The 27,150-nt window shown below is 35.2% G+C and overlaps 3 protein-coding genes and 1 pseudogene across 3 annotated transcripts; 2 read left to right on the top strand and 2 right to left on the bottom strand.

The window, feature by feature from the left end:
• Window positions 1–2,288: 2,288 nt before the first annotated feature.
• On the bottom strand, window positions 2,289–10,310 carry LOC140832594 (serine/threonine-protein kinase STY17-like). Its single transcript, XM_073196694.1, has 16 exons — window positions 9,748–10,310; window positions 9,195–9,309; window positions 8,245–8,357; window positions 7,985–8,098; window positions 7,398–7,470; window positions 6,851–6,961; window positions 6,322–6,372; window positions 5,412–5,554; window positions 5,221–5,328; window positions 4,969–5,042; window positions 4,474–4,649; window positions 4,159–4,254; window positions 3,865–3,945; window positions 3,710–3,760; window positions 2,642–2,782; window positions 2,289–2,558 (listed from the first exon to the last, which is right to left on the bottom strand). The coding sequence occupies exons 1-16, from the start codon at window positions 9,945–9,947 to the stop codon at window positions 2,529–2,531; spliced, it is 1,677 nt and encodes a 558-aa protein (XP_073052795.1). The 5' UTR covers window positions 9,948–10,310; the 3' UTR covers window positions 2,289–2,528.
• A 2,334-nt stretch (window positions 10,311–12,644) lies between these two features.
• On the top strand, window positions 12,645–15,922 carry LOC140832593 (serine decarboxylase-like). Its single transcript, XM_073196693.1, has 5 exons — window positions 12,645–13,065; window positions 13,460–13,691; window positions 14,332–14,525; window positions 14,676–14,812; window positions 15,245–15,922. The coding sequence occupies exons 1-5, from the start codon at window positions 12,729–12,731 to the stop codon at window positions 15,809–15,811; spliced, it is 1,467 nt and encodes a 488-aa protein (XP_073052794.1). The 5' UTR covers window positions 12,645–12,728; the 3' UTR covers window positions 15,812–15,922.
• A 1,362-nt stretch (window positions 15,923–17,284) lies between these two features.
• Window positions 17,285–19,128, top strand: LOC140832592 (actin-7-like; annotated as a pseudogene).
• Window positions 19,129–19,390: 262 nt separating this feature from the next.
• On the bottom strand, window positions 19,391–27,006 carry LOC140832591 (uncharacterized). Its single transcript, XM_073196692.1, has 7 exons — window positions 26,131–27,006; window positions 24,507–24,585; window positions 22,279–22,427; window positions 21,705–21,828; window positions 21,309–21,494; window positions 20,559–20,630; window positions 19,391–20,460 (listed from the first exon to the last, which is right to left on the bottom strand). Exons 1-7 carry the CDS (start codon window positions 26,598–26,600, stop codon window positions 19,639–19,641), a joined length of 1,902 nt encoding a protein of 633 aa, XP_073052793.1. The 5' UTR covers window positions 26,601–27,006; the 3' UTR covers window positions 19,391–19,638.
• Window positions 27,007–27,150: the final 144 nt, after the last annotated feature.

Genomic DNA, 27,150 nt, shown 5'->3' with positions numbered 1-27,150 from the left:
TATTTTCATCGAAGTGTTGGCGTGACATCAGACACGTTAGCAATTTTCGTCGTTAATTTCGGCGACACATTTCATCATTTTTCGGCTCCACGTCACTAATTTGATAGAAAATTGAACAAAGGGTAAATTAATGGAGACTGTAAATTATGTGATAACATGACAAAAAACGAAAAACATGCATGTTACTTACTGAAATTTACTACTTTCCCTCACATTTTTCTTCCCAGCATCAACTACAATTTTGTAATATATTTTTCCTTTTTCTTGTTCGATTAACAAAACGTGAATATATTCCTTATATTGTAGATACTAAGTACGTATATTTGGCCAACATATGAGATTACATAACAATTAAATATTATAACATATAGTTTAATGACAAAAATACTTAATAAATTTAATTAATATGTGACTGATCGGAATCTAACACTGGTCACGAATATACTCGTTGTGTCTATATGTCAAATATATGCTATAAGTCTTCGTATGAATAAAATTTTATAGTGCATATATAATATTGATATTTATTTAATACGCATACAAAGAAGTATATACCCCGCCATGCACCTCCAATCTATCACTACAATCTCCACCACCACCTCCAATCTATAGACACAAATCCCCGCCGCCGCGGCTCCGCCACGGGTTTATAACTTCTACTTGAAAATCAGTGAAGTTGGTAAAATAGCCCATTGACGTGAAACCGTTGGTTGCATGCATGCATGCAAATGTGTTGTTTAATTTACAGATTCACATATAAGATCGAGTTTGAGTGCTGGTTGACTTTTCCACCATGTTACGTGAATGATATCGCTTGAATCATGAACAATCGATAGTTGTTAGTAAAATAATCTTGGTTAATATTTTTTTTAAATGATAACTCAAATATATTTAGAGAGTTATTTTTCAAAAATAAAGTTCGATCAAGATTATTTCTCGAAATTTTCCTAAATAACCTTTGTTCTTGGTGTATTTTCAGCATATTTTTATATTAATTATATTTTGATTATTGTTAATAGTGTAAAGTGTGATTGACTGAAGTGAAAGCAATTAGTAGGTATTATTTTAAGAGTAGATCTTTTATGAGACAGTCTCGCGAATCTTTTTCTGTGAGACAGATGAATCCTACCGATATTCACAATAAAAAGTAATACTCTTATTATAAAAAATATTATTTTTTCACGAGTGACCCAAATAAGAGATTTGTCTCACAAAATACGACTCGTGAAAAGTTATATTTAGAAAGAGTAGGGGTCTGAGGGATGGACCACTATCAGACTGATATCGAGAGCAAAGAGACCGGAGCTGCGGTTATAGGACTTGATCTTTTAGAACCTAACCACTGTCTCAAGGGTAGATCTTTCGCCCCCTTCCCATTCATCTTTCCCTTGGGATGATAAAATTTTGCTTTCTATGGAGGGGGAAATGTGATGTTTTTTTAATGACCGAGAGAGCAAAAAGATTTTCCATATTCTTTATCATAGGCTACGAAATCCTATTTGCAGAAAAGTAAATTTAACCATCAATCAATTTTTTTTAAAAATTATGATTTTGCTCAAGCTAAAAATATATGCATAATGAGGTATTTTAAAAAATATATATTTTTTGAGCAAGTCAATTTTCAGATTCTTCGTATTCCCTATTGCGGGCTCCAGTTTATAGAACTTTTTTATATCGTAGATTTCTAAATGTTCATCTATACAAGACTTGCATATTTGTTAATAGATAAAAATTACTTTTTTAACAATAACAAATTAAATATTGATTATATTTGGTCTCTTCGAACAAGAAATCCAAACAAAAAGAGCCCAAATAAAAGAATACTCTCCATTAAATAAAAATAAGAATCTCAAATATCTTGTTTAATTTTATAAAAATCTAAAATTTACCAATTGACACTTTTATTCTGAAAAGAGGAAACATGAAACAAAATATATTACGACCCACCAATTACCATTTTGACGCATTAGTTGTTTTTACGATCAGACTCATGGTTTTTATGCATATCCATGTACAAGCATGGACCCTCGGCTAACGAAGGCAGAGGCGGAGCCAGAAATATGGCTCCGCCCGGGCTAGAATTTTAACTTTAGAATTTTTAATATTTAAATTAATATATCCGGACTAATATCATATTATTCTAAAATTATAAAAAATTTACCTATAATTTTTTCAAAAAAATTTGGACCACCAGGGCTAAAGCCCGGGTACAAGCTTACATAGCTCCGCCCCTGCTCGGAAGGTCATCAACATCGAGTCTGGTTTAGAGTGGTTTAATTGTGTGTTGTATATCGTGACTTTTTACAGGGGTCTTAATGGATGGTTTTTATCTCGAACGAAAAAAAAGTATACACCCTCGTGTCAATAGTGTCCCAATACATACACCAACAAAACGATTCCTATGACTGAGTTATATAGGTTCATATCAATCAGGAGTCGAGCCAAGTAAGACCAAATAAGTTGGAAAGACTCTCAGTGCCCATCACCACTTACTATAGAAACATGCCGAGATTGTGTGATCTATACTCTTAACAGCCATTAGGTACATCTCGAGCATCCTGGAAATATGTGTATTTTAATGTGTGGCTTCAATAAATAACGACGGTGAAAGTTGTTTGCAAGAAAAGGTGAAGTTCTCTACCTCCACTTCTTGTAGGAGTTGCTCAAGTTCAACTCGAATACTGCTGAATGAGGGTCGATCAGTAGGAAGAGCTTGCCAGCATCTCTGCATTAGGTCTAACAGCTTGGGATGAGCATCTTTGGGGAGTTCAGGTCGAAGTCCCTAGAATTTGGACAAAAGTAGTTAACATCTCAGCCTAGGCATTCATGTGCATAATTGATATTCCAACTTTGTTCCCTTCAAACTTAGACAAGCAGATGTGTACAGGTCAATCCAATCAAGCATCACGTTACGTTTATTACTACAGTTTTTTATTTCAAAATACTGTTCTTGTCTTTGAGCACTGGGGCTATACCTTGTTAATTCAAAACGTCATTATATCAAACATCAATATTAGAAGGCATGGAACGTAGAGCAATTGCCAGCGCAATAAGTATGTAATCGTGTTACATATCAGCTCATCATACAAGCGAGAAAAACTGAAGGAGCATTTTCAAAACAAGAGTTCTATAAAATAAAGGATCTCTTTAAGTGCAAGTCTGGATGTTGAACCACTAATAAAAAAAAACTAGTGCGTATTATGCTTAAGAGATTACTGAGTTTTAGATATTATTACAATGACATTGCATTGGTAATACTAATACTCTAACCTGGCAAATGATATTTTTGTTCTATTTTGAATTAGACTTTTAAATTTCGAGTTATATCATCTGGGCACTCATGTCTGTTCACAGTGGACATATGCAACTCCACATCTGCTTGCAGGAAATTAATCAGCTCAATCTCTTTATCTTCTCCATAAACCGTAGAAAATTACTTGATGCAGAAACTGATTTATAAAGTATATGATTCATCGACTGCTGTGTGTGTCTAGTCGTTTGGTTCTCTTAGTGCAAGATGCAATCTAAGATAGGGATTAACTGTATCCCAGAAGGCCCACTCGCTCCCAATAGCATAACAGATTTGGTAGCGGCGAAATAAGCCTTCAGAAATTGGCAAAACCAACATGTCTTGTAGCCATTTCTGCAATTTCGGCCATCTTTCATCTATAAACTAACAAACTTAACATGTCACGAAAAGTGCGCAAACCTGTCTCACTCCCAGGGCAGCTTGTACAGGGGTCATGGTATCATAAGGAACCTGAAAGGTAAAAAACGTAGAAATCATCATGTCTACATGGTTCTGACATTACTTTGTTGCAAGCACTAACTAATATTTATAAAGATTAGGAACTTCAGAACAACCTTGGCTGTCATTATCTCCCATAGAACAATACCAAAACTGAACACATCTGCCTTTTGGTCATAAGGTAGATGATTTATCACCTGTAAATTAGACGATGAGTAAAAACCACGAATTAGATAGCCCATGGGATGGGATATTCAGAATCAAGAATTTTTGGCTATAGATACATTTTACAACCTAAGTCACCCCAAACTAACAGAACAAAGATTTAAATGCTGGACTAAGAAATTTGGATCCCTCTTTTTCTATGAAAAATTTACTTGTCACAATATAAGAAAATCTAAAAACATCACCTCAGGTGCCATCCATCTATATGTTCCAGTCTCTGCCGTCATCACCCCACCATTGTTCTGGAACCGAGCAATTCCAAAATCTGCTACCTTAACAACCTTGAAACAAATTATCGAACTGATCAATACACGTACGCACCAATAAGTTATAAAAGACGCAAAACAAGCTCAAGCAACTGATAAAGAATCTCGTGAATAAGAAATCCGACACCATAGCCAACAATATGGAGGCAAGAGGCAGCATCATAGAATATTAAGAATAAGTATGCAATCCAGCTAGAAATTCAAGCAAGAAAATATTATTTCTTAAGAACTTACATTGTGAGTATCCATAAGCAAATTTGCTGTCTTCAAGTCCCTGTGTATGACGTTCTTTTGGTGAAGGTACTCCATCCCTTTGCAGATGTCAATTGCAAACTTCAGCAGTTGTGGGAGTTTCAAGACAAGAAGATTCTTATGCAAATATTCATACAGGCTCCCACCAGGCATGTACTCTAAACACAAAAATCAGTAGCGACATGAATAAATTAGTAAACTTTAGACATAGTTACAATCAAAACACTGAAGAAGAAACAACTATGGGACTTTCAGATAATTTAAAGTTTTCTCCTATTACATAAATATTTTACTTTAGGTTGAGAATGGAAGAACACAGAATTAGTTTGACAGTTCAAAACAACAACAGCCATACACCTATAGCTAAGTTGCATGCATGGTACTTATAATATGTTGCAATCAAAAGTAGCTAAGTCACACCAAGCATTGCACATTACAAAAGTTGAAAGACAATTACTCTCATAGTAAGCACGATACCTGTTACTATGCATACATGTGGCAGCTTTGTGCAAGCGCCTATGAAATGTACGACATTTTCATGTTGTACCTGTCTGCATTGAACAAAGGAAATATTAGAAAATTCAATGAACCGAGTTGGAATTGGTGGTGACAAGATCAAACTTTTTTCAATGCCAAATTTCAAAAATTTCGAGACAAATAAAAAAAACATGAGGTGAATCGGGAAAAAACGCATGACCATCTATTCTAGAAAGCTGTAATGATAGTTACCTTAAAATAGCAATTTCCTGTTTAAACTCTACTTCCAGAGAATTATTCAAATGCTCAGATCTAAGGACCTTGACAGCAACATTCTGGCCAGAATATATTCCGCGATACCTGGTAAAAAACACTCAAAATGTTAGCAATGGTAACACAGGACAGAGTATTTCATAAAACTAATCATCAAGCTATAAACTAACAAATCTCCACAAGATCCAGCAGCAATTTTATCCCCTATCTTCAATAATCTCCAATCTATTTCCCAATCTTCATATTTTGCTTGCATGGCATTAGCTTTCTCCAGTAACATTGGCCGTGACGGCAAAGAACCAGACCACGATCCCTAAACAAATTTTAAGCCGTTCAAGATGTGAGATGTTGAATATGATGGCCTCTAACACAGTCCCCACATTCATGAGGTATTATTTTCAAAAGCTTAGCACATGGAATTCTTTTTCATTAATGGATTACAGTATTTCAACCAATTACCTTCCCTAGGCCTGGTTCAGCTATCATGTCAAGTAATGACCTCACCAAAAATATAAAGTTGTTTGAGATGCAAAACCTTTGATACCTTTAGTAACCTTATGGAATATAACTCAACTCAAAAGCCCTCGAGATGACTGAAACAACACCAAGCTACTTGCAATTCACCAGTATTGAGCTACATTAAAGCTCATTTAATATTTTATTTATCTGCTGAGAATCAAACACACATGACATAGTTTTAACCTTCACTAGTCATTCAAGGCTCAAGCAAAACTTAAATGAATAGTTTTGCTTGATCGAACTGGACTGCGCTTCTGATTTATTGTTCTATGGTAAATTGTCCACTTTGATTATCTATGAAGAAGCATGGCTTCTTTACTTGTCTTTGAACAATATATGCTCTTTCAATCAAATAAGAGTTTTTTTATCGGATATGAGCCAGATTTAACCAAACAGAATAAAGTGTTATAAACAAACTCCTTTACATTAGAATGTATCCTTAGTACAACAAATACATAATAACGAATTAGCCGAATTCTCGAATTACGAAAACAAAATGAAGGAATTTAAGAAGGTGAAAGATAAACACAAAACAATATGAAGTATATCAATGTCAATTACCTCACTTCTAGCAATTGCTTGTGTCATCGCTTCATATAAACCCTCTGTATCCTAGCCACAACATATAAAAGTCAACAACATTTCGACATAGCAACATCCTCGATCATAGACTTAAAAATTATTTCAATGCTCTACAGATAAAATTTCACACACTACTGCACAGACATCTTGAAATACAGGAACCACCAATAGTCCAATGAGAGTCTCAGTCAATGTACATGAAAAGAAAATGCAGTCCTTGTCAGAGGCATGTCAAAATAAAAAGGTTCCACTGGTGAACTAAAATGATGTTATTTTTCGCAATTAAGATACTGTGGATGAAATAATGGTTATCTGAAAGTTTGTGGACAACATGATAAGAAACAAGTCAGCAAATTACAATTGGATGTGATGAAAGTTGCCTCAAATTTGGAATGCAGGAATTTCATGTTCTACCTAACTTAAAACAACAACCTCTGATTGCCCCCCACCCCCACTAGATACTGAGATTGAGAATGATACTGAACTTGGTAAACTACACCACAGTTACCTCAACAAGCCATCCATCAACAACAAATACATCTAAAGAGTAGCCATCCATCGTTGAAAATACATGAGCTTCCCGTATGTTAAGTCCTATGTCTGAGAGCAAAGCAGAAAGCTGCATAAGAGAAATAAGAGTCAAAGACTTCAATAATACAAAACTCAGTAATGCACAATTGTCAAATCTAAATACCACTAACATGAAACCTCAAATGATGGAAGAGGAGAGGAAGAATAATTTAAAAGGAAAACAGAGAAAAGAAAGGAAGAATCAAAACCAAAAGACTAGTAGATACTTAAGAAACTATGCAATTGAGCATATCCGACAGGTAATATTGAAGCTTCTCATTTTTCTCGGAGAAGAATGAGGCACCATCATTTTGAAACGTGACATGACTTACATAACATATTCTGATTGGTGCTGAATGAGAACGTATACAAATCATCAGCCTAACTCCATAAAAATGACCAAGTCACAGAAGTTCACAAAAAAAATTGCATGGTAAAGACCAGATATCTATTTAAAAATGCAGAAAATACACTTTGTAATTTACCTGACTAAGAAGCTTAGGTTTGTCAATGGTACAAAATACTACTTCATGAATTGGTGTGTGCAAAGCTTCCTGCCTGCACTATTCATGCTTATAGTAAATTTATTTTTATACAAGAAGCACTAATGAAGAAAAAATTGAAAGAGTTCGCAGGTCACGTGCATTCAAGTGAGAGACAGAGTCTTGGGCCAAGTGAGCTTCAAGCTTGGATGATCTATAGACATGGTGCAACAAAGAGAACAGAGTATCTACAGTAGTTTCTAGATGGGAAAGAGAGTTACTAAGTTACGCTATAAGTTACACAAAATCCCTCCATATGATAGTCAGAAAGTGCTGGGTTGAGGAAGTAAAATGGCTCGAGAGAAGCATAAAAGGCACTGAAGTCCACTGAAGAGGACTTGATCAGAGAATTTATCAGGCATGACATTTGTAGCTGACTATCTTAACACCTAACAGGCCGGAAATTTTAATGAATACTCGGGAGCAAAGAATAGGTGGATTTTTCTTATCCCTCAAATATTAAATAACACACTGTTATCCTTAATAAGATAAATAATAACACAAAGCATATAAAGCGGCCCAAAAATTACCTTCTGGGAGAATATTCTGCTGGAGTTTCCTTGTCTTTATCATTAGAATTCTTCTTGATATCTAAATTTAGACCCTCTAGCTTAGAACAAGTCTCCAAGCCACCCACAAAGTTCCTGTTTCAAGTCACAGTCAGACTAGAATATTGTAAGAACTAGATAAAAACATAATACGACAGCAACAAGCACCCGGCAGGCGTAAGAATGTTATATGGCGTGGTGAAAAATAAATTAGACAACTAAACATTTAAAATCATAAGCACCTACGACTTGATGATTTGGCTTCTTTGTCATCAACAGTACCACGTCGATTCGAGGCGAGAGGAAAACTTGAAACTTGTTCATCATCAATGCCATTGGTTCTAGTGCAAATATCCTGTGGCAGATGAAAAATTATAGAGCAGGAGAGTAAACATGAGTCACATATAGAAAGAAAAATGAGATGTACAATACAGTAAGCAGCAAAAATAATACGCAAAAAAAAAAGGGTGCAGAACGACCATCTGCTCTCATATGGAACAAACAGCCGATACAATAAAAGCAATAGCCAGCGGTAAAGCAAAATAATCTTCTGATTCCAGTATTTCACATGGAAGGTACATGGGGGACCAACGAGATCTTTCTGCTACACGGGAATCATTTAAACCGTTCCAGGAAAGGTTTTACAAATACTTGGGACATCAAAAAAATATTTAGTTGTCTTTGAATGATCACATGTACACGGCACTAGCAAGAGCGGTACAATCGCTAAATTCAGTCTGCTTTATTAACCTTTTACCTCAGGAGTCGACTGAAATGGGGATTGTAAGATGGATTTCTCATACTTTTCATGCTTCGCTTGCGAAAAATTATTATGATGATTAAAAAACAAGTTTAGTGAGTCACATTAATAGCATCACCTAAAGGAGAGAGAACTTCGAAATGGTATCAAGATTACTCAACGACTATAAAATTAACAACAGAGTTTATTCTTTTGACATTGCCATTAATAACATAATCAAATCCATATAATTTTTGGCAGCAAATCTCTGCCTTTTGTATTTTGTCTACTTTCACACACAATCTTCAGATCCTGTAAAGTTACTAAAATGTAGATAAACGAATCAAAAGATTCAAGAGTTTTGAGTAATGGTAAATTCCTAGAAAATATGGGAAATTTTCAATTGAGCTAGTCAGCAAAGGGTCTAAAATGCCAATGAATATATATCCATACCTCTAGACAACGAATATGGAAAACGGGTCGATTAGCAGGGTCCTTAGCCCTAGAAAGAAGCTTTTGATGCAACAACACATCTTCCACTCTATCCATATTTACATCCAACATATAACTGAAAAACACACCACGATGGATTAAATGGCAGCACCGAAGGTCCATACTAAGTTCAAATAGACAAAAATTCAAAACAAGAATATTGTAAAATAAGTCGAAAAGAAATCATAGATTTCCTGGAAAGATTCCGGTTATCCTCTGGTTTAAGAGATCAAATTCTAATAAATGTGAATCTTTGAATCTCAAGCCCAATGAATGTGACTCGAAACAAATAACATGCATGCTAACTGTATTCCAGCATCGTACACAAAGAGCGATACGTTTTCAAACACAAGCAATTCAGGAAAACAATCACAAGCAATTCAACGGCAAAAGCGCACTCCAAATCTAAAGCAAAACAAAAAACACACAAACCCAAATGATTCAACGCATACACGCACAAAGAATTCCTATTTCATCGCACTTCGCGCACAAAAAAATTAAAAAAAAATTGCACCTTTGAGGAAGGCGGTTGAAATGAGCTTCCAACTGTTCACGAAAATGAGGATTTCCAACCACCTCTCCATTTCCATTCTCTATCAAACGGGTAAAAACATCATTCCTGATCACATCGTGTCCTCCTCCGCAACTTCCGCCGACGATGCTGTAGGTCCGCGGCGGGGATGAACTCTCCCCCACCTCCTCCACGAAATCCATATAGATTATTATAAATAAATGCGTATATTTTCTCAATGAGTAAGTTATATTACAAAATTTGAAAATAAAACGTATATGGATCGAGTTAGTTGACTTTCACTGGAACTGTAACTCTTCTCAATGGATTTTTCCCCTATGCAACGACCGAGGGGTTAATTGGTCCGCCAGTACTGTGCCAATCACAGCTTCTCGAGCACAAAAACCGTACAGGGAGGAAATTTTTGCTTCAAAATTGTCAGTCTTTTGTCTTGCAGGAGACCCCTGCACGACCGTGTACTTTAGTTACACGTTTGTTTTCCTGCGACTGTGTGTGAGAGAGGATAAGGAAAAAGTTGACTGGTGGAAATGGATAGGGGTTCCGGGGACATGTAATAATTACGAAAGGTCGGGTCGTCTTTGGTAGATAACCTCAATAAAGGTTGTGTGAGCCGATATCATATTAAAATTTAAATTTGGATTAGCAATCTCACGAATCTTTATCTTTGAGATATGTCAACTCTATTGATATTCACAATAAAAAATAATATTTTTTTATGGATGACCCAAATAAGAAATCTGTCTCACAAAATAAGATCTGTGAGACCGTTCACACAAGTTTTTGCTTTAAATTTGATATTAAATTTCAAGTTCGTTTCGAGACTCGATCATAACTAAATAGTTTATAAATCTAATTTGAAAAAAGATTAAATTGGTTTTAGATTTGTGATGATGAAATCGAAGTAATCATGTATAATATCGAATCAAAAGTATAACCGAAAATGAATTAAGATGTATTGAAATAGAATTGAAACCAAATTGAAATTAATTTTTGTAAAAATAATATGTATCTGATAAAGTTAGAAAACATAATGATGTATGATTCTAAAAATTCGCAAAATTTGAACAAAATATTGAATAAAATAAGGATATTTAATAATTTAATTTATTATCGTTCACATCATATAGTAGCTCAATAAAAGACCATTTTTTTAATAAAAAAATAGTTTATAAAATTTTAAGAATAAGCGTAAGGTTTTTTTTGTTCGGAAGCACATAATTTCCAATTAATGTTTGAGGAAAGATTTGATTGAAACGAAAGGTAAAGTGAATAGTGCAGATAAGCAACGTCACCATCCACCATTTTGGGCTAGAAAAGCCCACTTGAGATAACATGGCCCATATCTATGGGTACGTAGATCGAATAATGGGCTGGTCCAGCCGAAACGGAAACGTGTGTCAGCACGGGGGGGCCCACTTGATTCTGTTTGGGAAAGGACAACACCACGTAGTGGGGTGGGTTCGATTGTAATAATGGGCCTGACGTAGTATGTTTTTTTAAACTTATCTTCTATTTTTCTCCTGTTTATTTTATTTTGGCAAAATATAATAAAAAATAAAATACTGGAAATTGGCTGGTATGATTTATTATCCGACAAGTAATCCCATAAAATTGGCTCAATGATTAATTATACAAACACGAAGTTTTATATCATTATTTTATGTAGGTTGATGAACTGAGTCATCCTTGCTCTAATCTTTGTCAAGAAATACATGTTTTATTTTTATTATAATGACACATTAGTCATCCACGTTTATCCAAATATCAGTTCAAGTTTGTCATACACTTGATGATTTGTGATTCATTGAATTATTTATCAGACTCTGGGAGGTGACAATAATGATTAATGAGATAATAAATCGAGATATCGGACTGATTTTAATTCTAAATATCGTATAATTCGAGCTAAATATAGTAAAATTTCTATGAATTAAGAGTGTTGAGATTGTTGAAAATAAGAGATTGAATCTTGAAAATAAGAGTAGTAAATATTGAAACTTTGTGTGTGATGATGTATGTAATTCTGTATTTATTTTTGGATTATTTCTAATCAAATTCTATAAATAAGTCTCTCAATTTGTGAAGAAAACCACAATTGAGTGAAATTATTTTTATAAAGTAGATAGTTTAATATATTTTATGAGTTTGAGATTTTTATTTTTTATCGTAAATGTATATTTTTAACAGAGATAATGATGTTTTATTCATTTAAAGAGTATTTTCTGACTCAACGAACATAGATTTTATTGCATGACAAAATAATGTGTTTCATTAATATCTCTGTCATCTTTGTCGAATTAATATAAAAAATAAAATTTATTATAATATTTTATTGATTGATTATCAAATAAATAATAATATGCTTACGTGATAATGTTAATTTTAAAATAATTAATAGAAAATTATTAATTACTATTTTTGTTATATTAACAATAATAACAGTAAAAATAATAATAAAAAATTGGCAAAAACTTATGTGAGACATTCTCACGGGTATTATTTGTGAGACGGATCTCTAATTTGGGTCACCCATAAAAGAGTATTACTTTTTATGCTAAGAGTACTATCTTTTATTGTGAATATGGGTATTGTTGACCCGTCTCACAGATTATGATCCGTGAGATGGTCTCACATGAGACCCACTCTAAAAAATTTGGGCAAATTATTTTTATTTTTATTTTTTGGAAACCATCAAAATTAATTTTATTCGTGATTGTCTTAGAAATATATATTTATATTTGGATAGATTTTTATAAACATATAAATTAAAATAATACATTTCCTCCTATTCACCAGCTTCAGTTTCGCCCGATTCTTCAGTTTCTCCTGTAATTAATTATCCACAACTGTCTTTACCAGGCAACACATTTTTATAGCCATTTGTGTATTTATTTATTCTTGTTTTATAGGGGAAGAATTGCTGGATTGATGTATTCCCCCATTTTTTACTGATCTAGAGCAGCATGGTTGGGACTGGCGTAGAGATTGAAGCACCAATGGCGTCTAACGGAGCTTTGAGGCACGAAAAATCTGCGGATCTCTTGACGGAGTTGTCGGGCGTGGAATCGTTTGATCCGTCGGCGGTGGTGGCAGAGCAAGTGCCGCCAGTGGTGGATTCGAGTACCGAAGATGATTGGGAGAAGAGAGAGATGGTTTTGGGGAAGAACGTGCACACCACGAGCTTGGAGGTGACGGAGCCAGACGCTGACGATGAATCGACGGGGGATAAGGAGGCCTATATGGCCAGCATATTGGCTAGATACCGCAGAACGCTCGTCGAAAGGACCAAGCACCATTTAGGTATTTGAGAAGCCTGCATTTCTTTGGAAATTTTCGCAACTATCTCGCGGGTCTTTACATGAGTTACGTACGGAGAGATTTTGATTGAAACTGCAGAAGCCGAAGCAATTACCTCTGCAACTAGTGGTTGACAGAGAGTTTTGACGCTTATATTAAACCGAATGAATATAGCATGGACTGTTGTCTCATTTGGGATGACTGTACCGAAACACCAGAGAGATTTATTGCACATTGGTTCTTGGTTTTTCTTGGAGTTATGGAAAAGTTTTCACATTTTTTGTTTTATGTTTTTTGCTGCTGCTTAATTTGTCTTTACTGCTGGTAATATGTTAGACATTATCATAATCCATGGTTCTCATCGTTTCGTAATTTTTTTTTTTCTTGTTTCGCACAGGGTATCCTTATAATTTGGACTTCGATTATGGTGCACTTAGTCAGTTGCAGCACTTCTCTATTAACAACCTTGGAGATCCATTCATTGAAAGCAACTATGGTGTGCACTCAAGACAGTTCGAAATTGGTGTTTTGGATTGGTTCGCCCGTCTATGGGAGATTGAAAAGGATGATTATTGGGGATATATCACAAATTGTGGAACTGAGGGCAATCTTCATGGCATCCTTCTAGGGTAGGTATCTTTTGGTCTATGTCTATGAGGTTCTAACTACAAATACAGAGGTTCCTCTATGGATTTGGTTCAATTATCATTCTGGTTATTCACTTGGTTCAAGACATCAAGAAACTAGTTTTACCATAGTTCTCACTATGAGCGATGATATTATTAAATTTAAATCGACATGTTAATGCTTGCGTTAATTAAAAGTTTCATCTACTATTCTGAAAAAGTTTTTGAGAGAAAAATTGCTCAAAAAGCTAAACTAATATATGCCTATGAAAAATGTTTGTTTTTCCCTGCTATTAGTTTCACATCCGAGGTAAATAATTTTCCATTTCTTTCAGTTGGTTCAATCTTAATTGTAAATATTAATTTTTTTTTTGTAATTACAAAAAAAATATTGTTAAAATAGAAGTTTGTTTGATTCAGATTATAATTCTACACCATTATTCTCAAGAATCTGGTCTCATTTTGAGTTTTGAACAAAACATTATCAACAGTGTTTGTTTTAGTGTAAATTTGCGTGACTTTCTACGTTGGCAATAACTTGAACATGGTGGTCTTTCCCAATTGTGTCCAAGTGGTGTTTGCGAGGAAAACTTTAAAGTTCATACTTCATAATAAGTAAATGATTCTTTATTCCACTGTACAGGAGGGAAGTGTTTCCTGATGGAATTCTCTATGCATCAAAAGAGTCCCACTATTCTGTGTTCAAAGCAGCAAGAATGTACAGAATGGAATCTGTGAAAGTCGGGACTCTGTTAACGGGGGAGATAGACTGTAATGATTTTAAAACTAAGCTACTTCCAAACAAGGACAAACCAGCAATCATTAATGTCAACATAGGTGATTTCTTCTCTCTCTTTTCTGCCTCCAAGTCTGATACTAGCTACTGTTTGTCCGCTGTGTGGAGTGAGATTGAGTTTCCTTAAACTGCAAATATGGCTATACATTGTTGAGTTTATCCCTATATTGGTAACAATATCTGCATTGCAGGAACTACTGTTAAGGGAGCTGTTGACGACCTTGATCTGGTTATACAGACTCTTGAAGACTGTGGGTTTTCACATGATAGATTCTATATCCATTGTGATGGTGCTCTTTTTGGGCTCATGATGCCATTTGTCAAAAAGGTTTTCTAACTGTGCTTGCTGAGCTTCATTGTTATCTGTTTATGTTACTCATCATTTCCTACATTGATCCTCCAAAAGCATGCAGCTGTAGGATCAAATATCTACTCTGATGAGTGTTTTGGGACCAATTTTTGCTATTGAATCTAGCCCTGTAATATAGTTATTGGAGAATTAAAACATAGTGTTTAGTTTAAGAAACTGTAGGAGTTGGAGCTGAAAATATCACATCACCGACTGTGAAAATTTCGAATTTTAGTAAAAGAAGAGTGGAGATAACCTAAGTGCCGACTTCTTGTCACATCTGAGTTCCACGGGGGTGCAATTTTTTAGGGTTCTCCAGCATTTTACTTTATTTTGTTCATTTCATTCAAGTTTGTTTAGGAATTCGGTTTGCCACTCTTCTTTCTCTCAGTTCTTCGGGTCCTATTGCAGGCACCCAAGGTTACATTCAAGAAGCCCATTGGCAGTGTCAGTGTATCTGGCCACAAGTTTGTGGGATGCCCCATGCCTTGTGGTGTGCAGCTCACGAGGCTTCGGCACATAAACGCCCTTTCAAGGAATGTAGAGTATCTCGCCTCAAGAGATGCAACAATCATGGGAAGCCGAAACGGCCATGCGCCAATCTTTCTCTGGTACACCCTGAATAGAAAAGGCTACAAAGGGTTCCAAAAAGAAGTACAAAAATGCCTGAGAAACGCTCATTATTTGAAAGACCGTCTCATTGGAGCTGGCATTAGTGCAATGCTCAATGAACTGAGCAGCACTGTCGTGTTTGAACGACCTCGAGACGAGGAGTTTGTCCGTCGTTGGCAACTTGCCTGCGAGGGAAATATGGCCCACGCTATTGTGATGCCCAATGTCACTCTTGAGAAGCTGGATTACTTTTTGGATGAATTAATTCAAGGTCGATCGCTTTGGTACAGTGACGAGAAAGTTCAGCCCCCGTGTCTTGCGGCGGATATAGGAAGTGAGAACTGTTGCTGCGTTCTTCACAAATAATATGTTTTCTAGGTCTTCTAGATTATTTTCTATTTTTCTTCTGGGAGAACTCTTTTTGTTTTGTATGACACTATTGTTCGCTACAACTAAATTCCGAAATCATTCGATGAAGTGCCTAACTTTCCGATATACTTATATATTTATTATATGTATTTTGGGTGTTTTTGGTGGAGGGATCAAAAAAATTCTAATTTTTTACCAAATTAAATTCTTTTATCAATATAAAATCTATCAATCCAAATCTAACTTAGTTTTTGTGGTTTAAGTAGTTTCTATCAAGGTTTTAAAAAGCGTGAAGCGTTCCGAAGCGCAGATATCGAGCTCCAAGCTTTTCAAGCTTAAGAGAGATTAGCACATACTGAAGCGGGAAAAATTGTTTTTTTTTTATCATTAGTATAATTATAATTATCTCAAACCAATAAATATATCAAATAATACATAAATATGATAAATTTAAGTCTGATGTAATAATTCTCATATTTATAAAAACATAAAAATTACAATCTTTATTTATTTGTTGTTGCAACTAAACCATATTAAAAAATGCTAAATATTTGTCAAATCATTATCAGACATACTTAATCATAATTAAAATTTAAAAACAAACATCTAAATTATAAACCTAATTTATTATTTTAAAATAAAAAGACATACCTCCACAATGAAAAAAATTAAAAATAAATAGATTTGATTAATTGTTCTTAAACACGCTTAATTAAACGCTTTAATTACGCTTAATTCGTCAAACTATCATTTAAACATTTTTTTCCGATTTTCTCCGAAGTGGAGCGTTTTTGTCGAGTTTCAAACTTAAAATAAGTCTTTATTAATATCTATCACTAGAAAGTAAATTTATCATTTATTGGAGGGCTTGTCAACATTTACCAACATGTATGGAGTTGTTCTAACTTAATCTCCCTTGAACAAAAGAAAAACGAGGCCACAAACCTCTTATAAGCCAAGGTTTATAAAAAATTTGAACTCATTTTAGACCGCCCTCTGATTGCTAGGACAAAACTATCCTATCTTTAGTCTTTACTCAGTCTAATACTCGAGCTCGATTAAGTAGGGGTATCCGAACTCGAGTTTGGGGTTTATTATTAAAAGTTTATTTATAAAAACGTTTTTTTAAAGTTGCATATTAAAATATATTATTTATGTACAAATTTAATAATAAGACTGTAATTCATTAATGTTTTTACAAATTCAAAAAATAATTTTTGGACATCGAGTACTTGATCAGAACATGTAGGTTTGATATATGAAAATACGGAGTTCTGCTGTGAATAATCTTTGATATAATATAAGATCCAGTTACACGATCTTCATATTTTCAATATGTGCTGCATTAGTTTCTGGAGTAAAGATTCGTCTTTTTTCATTCTATTTTAAGCTCGGTCACCTCACTCCTCTTGGCTCTATACAGCATAACACAGTGTGGCTGATGGAGAGTATATTCAACCCCTTGTTGTTGATAATGGTACTGGAATGGTCAAGGTAAGCTGTTGATTATTGAGAATCTGGTTTTCTATGTGGGATGAGCAATGGTATTGATGTTCATGTTGTGCGATGTATCTCCTGGTATTTTTTTCTTTATAGGCTGGATTTGCTGGTGTGATGCTCCAAGGGCTGTTTTCCATAGCATAGTGGGTCGTCCCCGACACACTGGTGTCATGGTTGTATGGGGCAAAAGACGTTTATGTTGGGGATGAAGCTCAATCTAAAGGTATTCTCACCATGAAGTATCCCATGGAGCATGGTGAAGAATCCTGTTGAGCATGGTATAGTCAGCAATTGGACATGGAAAAGATTTGTCACCATACGTTCTACCGTGTTGCTCCTGAAGAGCACCATGTTCTGTTCACAGAGGCACCCCGCAATCCAGGCTGTTCTTTCACTGTATGCTAGTGGCGGTACAACAATGTGACTACGTGAAGGGTGCCAAATTTGATCATATAATCAAAGTTACTTTCTCATGAACAGGCATAATACTTGATTCTTGTGATGGGGTGAGCCACTGTTCCCATTTATGAGGGGTATGCACTCTCAAATGCTATTCTGCAGTTGGATCTTGCTGGTCGTGATCTCACCGACTATCTCATGAAGATTCTAACTGAAAAAGGGTATATGTTCACCACAACTGCCGAACGGGTAAATTGTTGGTGATGTTAAAGAGAAGCTTGCATACGTTGGCACTTGATTTCGAACAAGAACTGGAGACTTCAAAAAACTGCTCATCTATTGAGAAGAATTATGAGCTGCCCGATGGACAAGTTATCACCATTGCCGCTGAGAGGTTCCGTTGCCCAGAGGCCAGAAGTCTTGTTCCAGCCATCATTGATAGGAATGGAAGCTGCAGGAATTCATGAAACAAGATACAATTCCATGATGAAATGTGATGTGGATATCAAGAAGGATCTCTATGGCAACATCGTTCTCAGTGGTGGGTCGACATGTTCCCTGGTATTGCAGATCGTATGAGCAAGGAAATAACGGCACTTGCCCCAAGAGGCGTGAAGATTAAGGTGGTTGCACCACCTGAGAGGAAGTACAGTGTCTGAATTGGAGGATCAATCCTGGCATCCCCGGTACATTCCAACAGCTGACTCTTTATTATTTTCTTAAAGCGCATCATATTCACGTACTCCATCAGCATTTCAACTTGCGTTGCCTTCAATCAGCCTAAGATATCCAAAAATGTGAAAACACGGATGGTGGCAAGTTTGTATAGATGCATGTGTGTGCATTGTTGGTGATATGATATTAGTTATAGTGCAAGCTAATATTTTTTATTTTGTGCATGAGTGGATCTCAAAGGGGGAGTATGATGAATCTGGTCCTGCAGTTGTTCACAAGAAGTGTTTTTAAGCTGGTGAGTCATTTCGTTAGCATATTATCTATCACTTCATGTCTTTGGCGGCAGAAAATTAAAACGATGGCATTCTTTAAACTTATTCGCAGTGTTCGTTTTATTTTCATTGCAGGGACTGCAGTTCTCAGTAGATACATATGGTATTGGATCAAAGTTTGTTCATAGTGTGGGTTGGCTTGCAGTTTTGAGAATGACCGTGGAAGTTATTTGCGAGGTCTTTGTGCTGGCTTTGAGAATGACCATGAAAGTTATATGCGAGGTCTTTGTGCTGGTTCCGTGTGGCAGTCGTGCTATTTATTTTTTTTATGTTTCTATTAATTCTTTCTTTTAAAAAAATAAAATAAAAATTGGTGTAACCCAGAGCCCATGTTATATTTGTCGGGCACGGAACTCTTAATGTAGAGATTTAGTTATCTATGCTATACTAATATTGGAATGGAATGGACTAGTGGCAGTTGCTCTGTTATTCACCACGCATTGCATCATGAGTTAACATCTATTCTTAGTTATTCGTATAATTTTGATAGGGGCTTTCTGGAATAAGAAATTAAGTACACATACATTTAGATAAAAGAGAACCAAAATTGTCCTGCAACTACAGAACATTTAAGTGAACTTTTCCAAAAGTAAACAAAAATTGAATAGGAAAAAAACAGTTTAATATCAAAAGCAGAGGTAGGAAACTATAAGTCCTGACCTTTAAAATATGTATCAACGTCCTCACCAGTTCTTGAAATAACTTCCTAATCAATGGCCATCGATAACCAAAGATCTGTATGTTACACTCATTTTGGAAGTTTAAATAATAAATTCAACACAATCTGTTTTCTCAAATCCTAAATGCTACAACACCACAGAACAAACAATCTATAGTTTGCATCTCACATGTAAAGCCGCCAGTGGACCAATAAACAATGACTCATGAGATCATAATATAAAAACTAATGGACATAGCTCAGACAATACTAGGCGCATCCCCGTCCCAGTTGCAAACAGCACGTCTCCAACGTGTTCTGATGCAATCCACCAAGGGAGCATGTTGAGGCTTGGATACTTCAATTGAGATTTCGACCCCACCTGGTTCATTTTTCAATGATTCAGAGGACACTGGCACATCCGCCAAGAATTCCTCTGGTGTCCACCTTGGAGGAACTGAGACGCTCAATTTCGTTAGTCTTGGTCTTTGAATAGGATTCTCACTTCCAAGTGATGCTAGGGAACCATTACCAATTGATTTTGCAATCCCATTAAAATGGTAGAGATCAAAGACTTTCTTACCCATCAAACCAGTTGAATCCTTGACCCCTCCTAAACTCTTGTCTAAGTCTAGAAGTGCCTGCCAGAATTCACTCCATACGATAAAACCAGTGCTACAGAGATGCTCAACCTTATCAGGCGGAAGGTTAATGCTGGTTTCTTCAATGACACGATGAAAGCCTTCAACACTAATGAATCCACCACCTCCACTTTGATCTTGGGCATCAAAAGCCCTCCGGATCTGTGTTTCTCTATGCTCGAATTCATTCTCGTCCTGGACTTTCGTGTCGAGAGCAAACAAGACTGTGTAGTGAGATTCACTTCCAACGACCCATATCGGCCACTTGGGGCATTTCAGATACTGGCCAACCTTGCAAAAATTAAGGGACTCTAGCAGGGTGAGGAACCCGACTTCCACAGTTGTTGAGATACCTTTCACAAACATGCCACCGCCCAAGTCCATCTTCCCATCAAACACATTAGCAGCGGCACTTCCAGAAAGTAAAAGGTTGACGATTTCCTATTTGAGAAATAACATGTTAAATGCAAACTATTCCGGTAACCATGCCAAACCATCACGATTATCCAACAGAAATGAAATTATCAATCTGTGGTCACCTGAGATGCATGCCCAAATGGGGCAGTGACTAATGGTTGACTGGGGTCATCCCTGTCTTCTTGAACATTGTCCTGATGAAAAAACAGGTACTGAATACATTAACTTGCACCATCAACAAATTAGAAGGCAAACAACGCATACATGCAGTGATTTGGATAGGAATATTAAGGCACATGAAGTGTTAATTTTGAAATCTAGTTCAGATTAGTATACAAGATATCAGAAGCCCTCATTTCTTCCACGATCAATGGATGGAGATGATTTTGAGCCGCCAAATAGAGTTCAACATAAAGACAAAGTACACAGTGTCTTGGTAAAAACTAAACCTGCCTGCTTCACGTTGAGAAGCACATGTCCTTTTATTAATAGTTGTTACCGAGTAATGTGGTGTCCCACTTTCTGAGAAATATCGAAAATTAAAAAGTACAATTGCATGGAAGGATTTCAAATCAAAATATACCAATATGTTGTTAATATTTAGCAAAGTTACCTCTAACTGGAAAAGCTATTGAAAAGAAAGGGGCAATGTCCCCAAAAAGAAAGAAGAAAAAGAAAGAAAGGGGCAAAATAATAGTTACTTCCTTAAGTTGTGGTTTCAGCTAGCATCCAATTATTGTTCGTCAGTTTAGAACAGTTTCAGCACATTATTTATCTATAATGTGAAATATTTACCACTTGTCAATGAGATACCACTATTCCTCTGTCAGACTTTGTGAAAAAGCATGATTTAAAATGAGAGAATAGCATACCAGTCCTCTGGAGAGCAAGGCAGCTATTAAAAAGAGCAATGCTCCCATACGACTTCGAAAAATAGGAAGCATTGCTTCAAGTTTTTGAAATGCACTCAACTGAGAAGTGCAGTGGTATATTCTCAAAACTTTCTGCAAATCAGAACCAGATTCAAAAGAAAGACCTTCAAGTGCTTTTGCCAATACCTGTGCAGCAAGTTACAAATAAATTTGAGAGAAAGAAACCACGTTCAATGGTAAATACCCTACAACATTCTCACCAAGTGCACCACTTAATTAACTTAAATGGCAACTTCGTAATCAATAAAAAATTTCACATAAAGGAGCAGTAACAAGGTAATAATGCCATAAAATGGCATAAAAAGTGCGACAAAAATTAATTAAGTCTGGACTTACCTCATCCTTAGACACATCGATGGAATCAATAGAATCACCATCAAGAACATCCAGAGATGCTACCACCACTCTTTCATTACTTCCACACAGAAAGAGTATCTCACTCATACTCCTCACCAGAGCTCTGTCCAAATATAGAAAAACTTATTTTACTAACAAGTAACAACGATGATTTATAAACAGTTAAAGGAATCAAAATCCAAAATTTAATTAGCATTGATTTCTACAAAAAAAATAAAAGAGCAAAAAAATAATAATAGATGTCCCACTTCTTCTCAATCAGAGTATGGTGATTTAATTTTACAACTAGCGGTTAGTATCATATGTAAAGATTGAATTCAGGGTTCCATGACCAAACACTGTATAATAATCTAATTTTCAGGAAAAAAAAAACAATACTTAATTCTCTACTTGTAACCTTCTCGAAGCCAGTGGTTTATTTGGTTATTTTATGCATAGACATGAATTCATGAACTCTTCATCTTTTCTTTCCTCCTACCTAATAGTTTCAGTAATTGAGAATAAAGCAGCACCAAGCAACACCGTTAAGAAATAATTTAGAGGATTTCATTACCTCGATCTGTTTTCCTCTGTGAGATGATGGGAAATATCTGCGGCAACAGAGTCATTATGTGTAACTCTTCTCACAGACATATCCGCATGGATGTTTGGAAAATTATCTGATTCCTCGAGAGAAAATAGAAGATATTTGAGTACAAAAGCCTGCAGAGAAAATAGATTATATTGTGAGGAGAGCATCACACTGTGAGATGCAGACATGCACTGAATCAGGTAAAAACTGGCATTTTTCTTCCAGGTGTGGCACAAATGTAATGACCATTGATATACAACAACAATAACAAACCGAATTTGAATTTCACTACTTTTCTATCCCAAACTCAGAAGATTTGGAGGCACTCTAAAACCCAAACCAGTAACTAGTCAGTCAATTAATGATAAAGACTAATAAAGAGTTGATAGTAGAAACCAATGTTGGTGATTCAGTCATCCATCTCTCTAATGATTTTGCTGTCTTTACGCTTGGATTATATTTGATCTGATTTCCCAATTTCCACCCATACATACTGCACTTTGTCAAAGATGGACACTTTTTCTATGTTTATGACCAATTTACTGTGAGAAACTTTTAGCACCACTCCGAGGCCTAGACACACATAAACACACAGAAAAGGAAAACTATCCTATAACCTCAACTTTTGACACCATATAGAGTTAGTTAGTCAATTTTTCTACAGCATTTGCTCCATATAAACAACCCATGTAATGAAGTTCCATTGATATTCAATACTTAAACTACTAGTAGCATTGCTACTCATTTCTAAGGAATTTAGCTCACACATAACTCAACTTTTTTACTAACAGCTTAAAAAAGAAGAAATAATGTAAAAAAAAGAACTAGCACCCATTATGAACCGCGAGAACCCAGGCAAGAGAAGACCATAATGTTTAATGAAACATCTTGTGATAAATTACATAAGAAAATGGAATTAACATTTTAATTTCAAGAGGACTTCATGCTAAAGCTAAGATAATGACTATGGGTAAAGAACAAGAAAATCATGTATATGTTATTCCGGATAATAATATCTTTTCCTTGTGAATCCATTCGGTAAAATGAAAAATAGAGGAAAAAGAAAATTTTATTAAACTATGAATTTCTTGGAAAACTAGTCGTAAATACTAAATGACGTTTTCAGGTTTTCACATGTGTTTAACCGACTAGTAGGCTGAGTCTTAATTCCTTCCATGAGTCCATTACGCCAAAAGAGATGGCATTACAAAGACTTAAAAAAAGAAGGTTATGCGAACAACCTAAAGTAAAGGTGCTATATAATTTTTTAAGTTACTGCTTGAGGACATATGAAATGGTGGTGCGGAACATCAGTACAGAAAAAGAGAGCAAACTACGTTTCCACATCAAGTTAGACAGATCAAACTGACCGATTTACTTAAAGCTGGCAAGATATATGAAAGGAGCTAATAATTTCACTCTAAGAAGCTCATAAGATGAATAGTCTCATTAAGAAAAATGATAACATATTTTAGCCGGTCAAGTTATCAAGCCCGACCAATGTAAGGTGTTGAGAATTAACAAAACATAGTTAAAGTAGAAAGTTGCTTCATTTTTCTCTAAAGGAAAATTTAAGTTACTTTCTATGCTATATGTTTAGCACAACGTAAATTCTAAATATTAACATCAACCAGCAGAAAGTTAAACTCAAGCTAACCATAAGATAAAAGGAATTTTTTAAGGTAGAACAACCGCCACACACTTTTGTTCCTGCTTTTCCAAGACTGGTAATTATCTATGCGTATACAAATTCAATCAGGAAATACTGTAAGGGATAACATCAAGAGGAGCTATGAATAATAAAATTTGGTTAAGAGCTTGCCAATGAAAAGAGAATTATGAGCTTTTACCCAAAAGAATAATTTCTAAGTAAAGTCGATGATCCTAAAATGCCATATCGGCATCTGAAATACATAGATCTTAACATAAAACAAAAATCTGCTATCTTTCTTTAGTTGTAACATAATTAAATAAAAAAAAGGAGCTAGCAAAGTAAATAAATATAACATCGAGCTACAATAAATCCCCCAAAGTTTAGTTACTAGAGTTTTTTTTTCTCTTCATATATTTTTTATCTACAAATAAATCAAGAAAAACAAGGCAGGACAGAATTGCTGACAAAAAATTCTAAAACTTAATTACATAAAGAACCTTCTAGGTTCAAGTCCTACTAGCAATATCAAAATTCAAAGTAGAAATAGCATTGTTACTTGTATAGCTGCTAACACGCCACACGGCCCACCCTCATGCTGCACTAACCCCATAGATGTTTCTGGATCAGGACTAAACCTGCAGAAGAAGTTTTTGCTCCAAAGTATAAGAAACATTATATGGACAAGCTCATTTTTTTGCCAATGAGCAATCAAATTACTAAGGTCAATTCCACAGGAGAACTCTCTGCTTTAAAAATTAGTAAAATTCATCAAAAATGCATTCCAATGTAGGTATGCACATGAAATTGAATTAGCAAAATATTTGATACCAAAAGACAATGATGCTAACATGGCCATCAAAGATATGCTATATGTGCAGTACTAACGTTTACATTTTCCAAGTTCCTGATATTTATATATTTAGATTAGATTCTGAAAATTTCTTTGAGCTTTAAGTATGGTGTATCATGTATGGCTCCAAAGATAATGTTGATTCAAGACTGAACATCAATAAAAAATCTGAATGGCCTTGAGGAAAATCAGGAATTTTGCAACATTATTTTATTTTCAAGTGAAAGATGTGAATTGTTGGATAAGGTGTTCAAAATTCCAATTCTTCAGCTGTAAACAAACCTCTATATTATTTTAATCTATCATCACACGAAAGATATCTAAGGAAGTACAAATTTCATGTCAATAAATGGCTTTATTAGATTGCTAGTCTATAAAATTTTGATTTATACCATGTCTCCCACATCAATATAAGAAAAAAACTTTTCACAAAATTTTCCAGATCAAAATAATAAAACTACCATACCATCTTTCAGACTAGGGTGTAAAAACAAGCTTGAAATTGACTACAAAAAAGTGACCTTGAACTCGTCGAGCTCGAGCTAGAGGTTTTTAGAGCTTAGCTCACAAGTTGGCTCATGAATACAAATTGTATTTACAAATTTTTTTTAGAGCATTTTCGCAAATTAATATCATTCAAGCTTGAGCTCATAATGGCTAATGAGGCTTAAAAATTCTTGGCTCGATGAATTTGAATCAAGCCAACTACGCTCATCTTATACCCCGTTTCAAACATAATAAAAAATTTTATGAGAAGAACTTCCCACAAAAGTTCTATTTTGAACATATTCTACTGTGTAACATAGCAAAAACCAAAAACACTAGTGGAAGATTAAAAAAAAGGATGTCATCAACACTAATTTTTTATGTCATCATTTATCGAAAAAAAATCAAAAAGCTTCCAACTACGTTTTTATTTATGACTCACAGGCTAAATGCTCTTACCCCTTTAGATTCAAGACAAATCGTAGGATTCCAGCATTACCATCTTAAATACAGTTGTGAGATACAAAATGCTAACAGTAAACTACGGCACCAATTGTTGAAAACCCAAAAAAACATATAATACCCATCATAATCAACTGAGTGACCAAGATACACACTAAATGTCACTGAGAGACAACTGAGTGACCAAGATACACAATAAAGGACACTGAGAGACAACTTCCTCATATTTTCATAGCGATGTTTCCAATAATTCAAACGAGCAAGGGAATAATAGCATTATAAATGCTTTCCATCAACCTCTAAAACCTCATTCAAAATCAATATACGGTTTCTACAATATCTAATAACATAAAGTTTAAATCTTTTATTCAAACTGTTTTACCTAATACCCTGATTGCTCCACTGCGCAAGCACATCTTTACTAACGCTGTTACCAAAAATCATCGAGAAGAGCTTATTAGCCTGATCTCCTGATAATGAAACCCCAAGACTTCCCCTTTTTACCTCAGCATTCTCCAAGTTCACACCCTTTCCTTTTTTCTCAACTTCTAAACCCGTAATTTCCGCATCCGTCACCTTCTCCTTCTCCACATTCTTCACAGCATTCTTAGCTGCCACCATCTGCTTCTCCGCAGCATTCTTAGCTGCTCCCATCCGCTTCTCCGCAGCAGCAGCCATCAATTCCCGCTGCAACCTCCGATTCTTTACCTCCGGTGATTTATCCTCAGGAGTCGCCTCTCCACCAACAGGTGTATTCTCCATCGGCTTGCTCCTCTTTGGCTCCGGCGACTCATTCTGTTGCATGCTCAGTCTCAATGCCATCTTCAGATCCTCCTCTTCTTGATCCGCCATTTACATATATACAGATCGAATTACAAAAATCAATCTCCAAATAGAAAATCAGATTTCTATTCGAGATCAAATTTAAAAAATGGAGCCCATAGCGAGCAACTAGGGTTTCAAATTCAAGATAAGGAACTTAAGTCCAATAGCATACTACAACTGTATATGAAAGAACATCTGCACTAAAATTGATCCAATCACCAGAAAATTATTCTGGAAAATTAATCAAATGGCAAAGTAATTAAGATATTAAGATATATATAAAAATCTGACACACAGAATCGGAAATAGGGATAGGGCTTTAAAACCGAAACGAGTAACGGAAAATTTTCCAGGTAGACGATGAAATACTAAACGATGACGTTTGGTCCAATCTTGACGCTTTATGGATTCGCTTTTAGTGATGACAAATAAATCTTCCGGAACATCGGAGAGTCGAATTGTATATTAACTTTTTTTTTTAAATAACTAATATCAAATTAGTATTTATATATTTGTATATTTTTATTATTAATATTAATATTTAGTTTTTATATTGAAGACTGAATTTTTGGTAAAT

This window comes from Primulina eburnea, chromosome 5 (assembly GCF_022965805.1).
Source record: "Primulina eburnea isolate SZY01 chromosome 5, ASM2296580v1, whole genome shotgun sequence".
Classification (NCBI taxonomy): domain Eukaryota; kingdom Viridiplantae; phylum Streptophyta; class Magnoliopsida; order Lamiales; family Gesneriaceae; genus Primulina; species Primulina eburnea.
This window is presented reverse-complemented; position numbering and strand designations above follow the sequence as displayed.